Source organism: Penaeus monodon, chromosome 33, assembly GCF_015228065.2.
Source record: "Penaeus monodon isolate SGIC_2016 chromosome 33, NSTDA_Pmon_1, whole genome shotgun sequence".
NCBI lineage: Eukaryota > Metazoa > Arthropoda > Malacostraca > Decapoda > Penaeidae > Penaeus > Penaeus monodon.
The window spans coordinates 15,451,149-15,452,635 of NC_051418.1; the positions used below are offsets into that span (position 1 = coordinate 15,451,149).

Here is a 1,487-nt window from a genome sequence, read left to right on the forward strand (position 1 = left end):
GCATCATGAAGCCTACATGTTTGAAAAAAAAAGGTTCCTCTCTTCTCATTTCAAATTCAAAGCCATAAAAATATTAAGCACCTTTGGCTTATTCTTGTTATGTGTATTATCATATCACATAATTATGCTTCTAAATAAGGCAATAACCCAAACTGAATAAACATATAAATGAGAGTTGTCATGTAATTACAAAACACATGAAATGATACTGCATAATCACTAATCATTTAATTTCAGTCAAATAAGTTTAAAAATAAATAAAACGTGTTGTTTCACTTAAATAACTAAATAATTCATTTTGTTTTGTTATAACAAATTTCACTTAGGTATCACAGCAGTTAAAACTTTCATTTCTTTGGCATGCACAACATTACTGATAAAATAGTACAGCACTTTTACTTCATAATTGCTGTAAACAAATCACCTGCTAAATTCAAAGAGGTAACACGTGCTTTTGTTAGGATGGTTGTACTGGTATACTGTGGCTTGAAACACACTTTTTCTAATCCTCATTCTTCTAAAAATCAGACTTATCTGTATGTGAAGCACCATTCAGACCTCATGTATTGTCTCCTCTAGTAATGATAAAAATGTAATCCTGTAATATTTTCTTTCTCAAATGACTGAGGTCTATGGCTGCCTATAATAGTATCCTGATTATGGGGGAATGTGGAGAATTGCACAATTCTATTTGGACAATTATTTTGGACACTATCTGATACTGCTATTTCTTCACCTTGAAAATGTGCAGGTAGCTGAGTGTCCACCATGAAGTTTTCATGTACTTTCATATGTCTTGTTAATTCATCTTCTCTTAAGAAAGCAGCATTACACAAGCCACATATCCAACACGATTCTTCAACAGAGGCATGGTTTAGTGCTTCTGCATGTGCACTAAGGGATGGGATGTCGAAAAAGCTTTCTCCACAATCTGGACAAAAGTAATTTTGTTTGTTGCTATCCAGATACTTCTGAGGAGTCTTATCTTTTGTCCTTCTGTGAATTTTCTCCTTATCTTTCAATTCATTTAACTGAGTAACAGAAAGTGATGACAGCAGATTTTTGGCCCTTTCTTCTGAAAACCTAGTTAAGGGGAAATATATATGTTCAGAAAAAAGACAAATATGGTATGTGTTTACATAATTCACAGTATACATCAATAAAAAAAAATGAATATTACATATATAACACTTACATATCATCATAAGATCTTCTTGGTGATGTGGTGACTGCATCTAAAAGTGACTGCTCAGACTGACTCTCTTGACATTTTAGTTCATGCATTTTTATTTTGTCAGAAGTCACAAACTGTTGTCCACATTTTGAACATATGGAAGGCATTTCCTCATGTGGTTTGACCTGAAGTGCAATAATGATTTAGAAATATATTCCCAGCTAAGCAAAAAGTATCTGAAAGGAAAGGAATATTTACCTCATATCTAATCAAGACTTCAAGTGATTTTTTTTAAAAATGAGCTATGTTAAGG

General features: G+C 32.4%; 1 protein-coding gene across 1 annotated transcript in view; it reads right to left on the reverse strand.

Moving 5' to 3' along the window:
- The window catches only part of LOC119594271 (zinc finger and BTB domain-containing protein 17-like), a 12,631-nt gene continuing 11,144 nt past the window's right edge, over positions 1 to 1,487 (reverse strand). Inside the window, exons 9-10 of the mRNA XM_037943335.1 lie at positions 1,196 to 1,359; positions 1 to 1,083 (exon numbers count right to left, since the gene is read on the reverse strand). Of these exons, the coding sequence (XP_037799263.1) occupies positions 576 to 1,083; positions 1,196 to 1,359 (672 nt within the window). The 3' untranslated portion in view covers positions 1 to 575. The remainder of the gene's footprint in view (positions 1,084 to 1,195; positions 1,360 to 1,487) is intronic.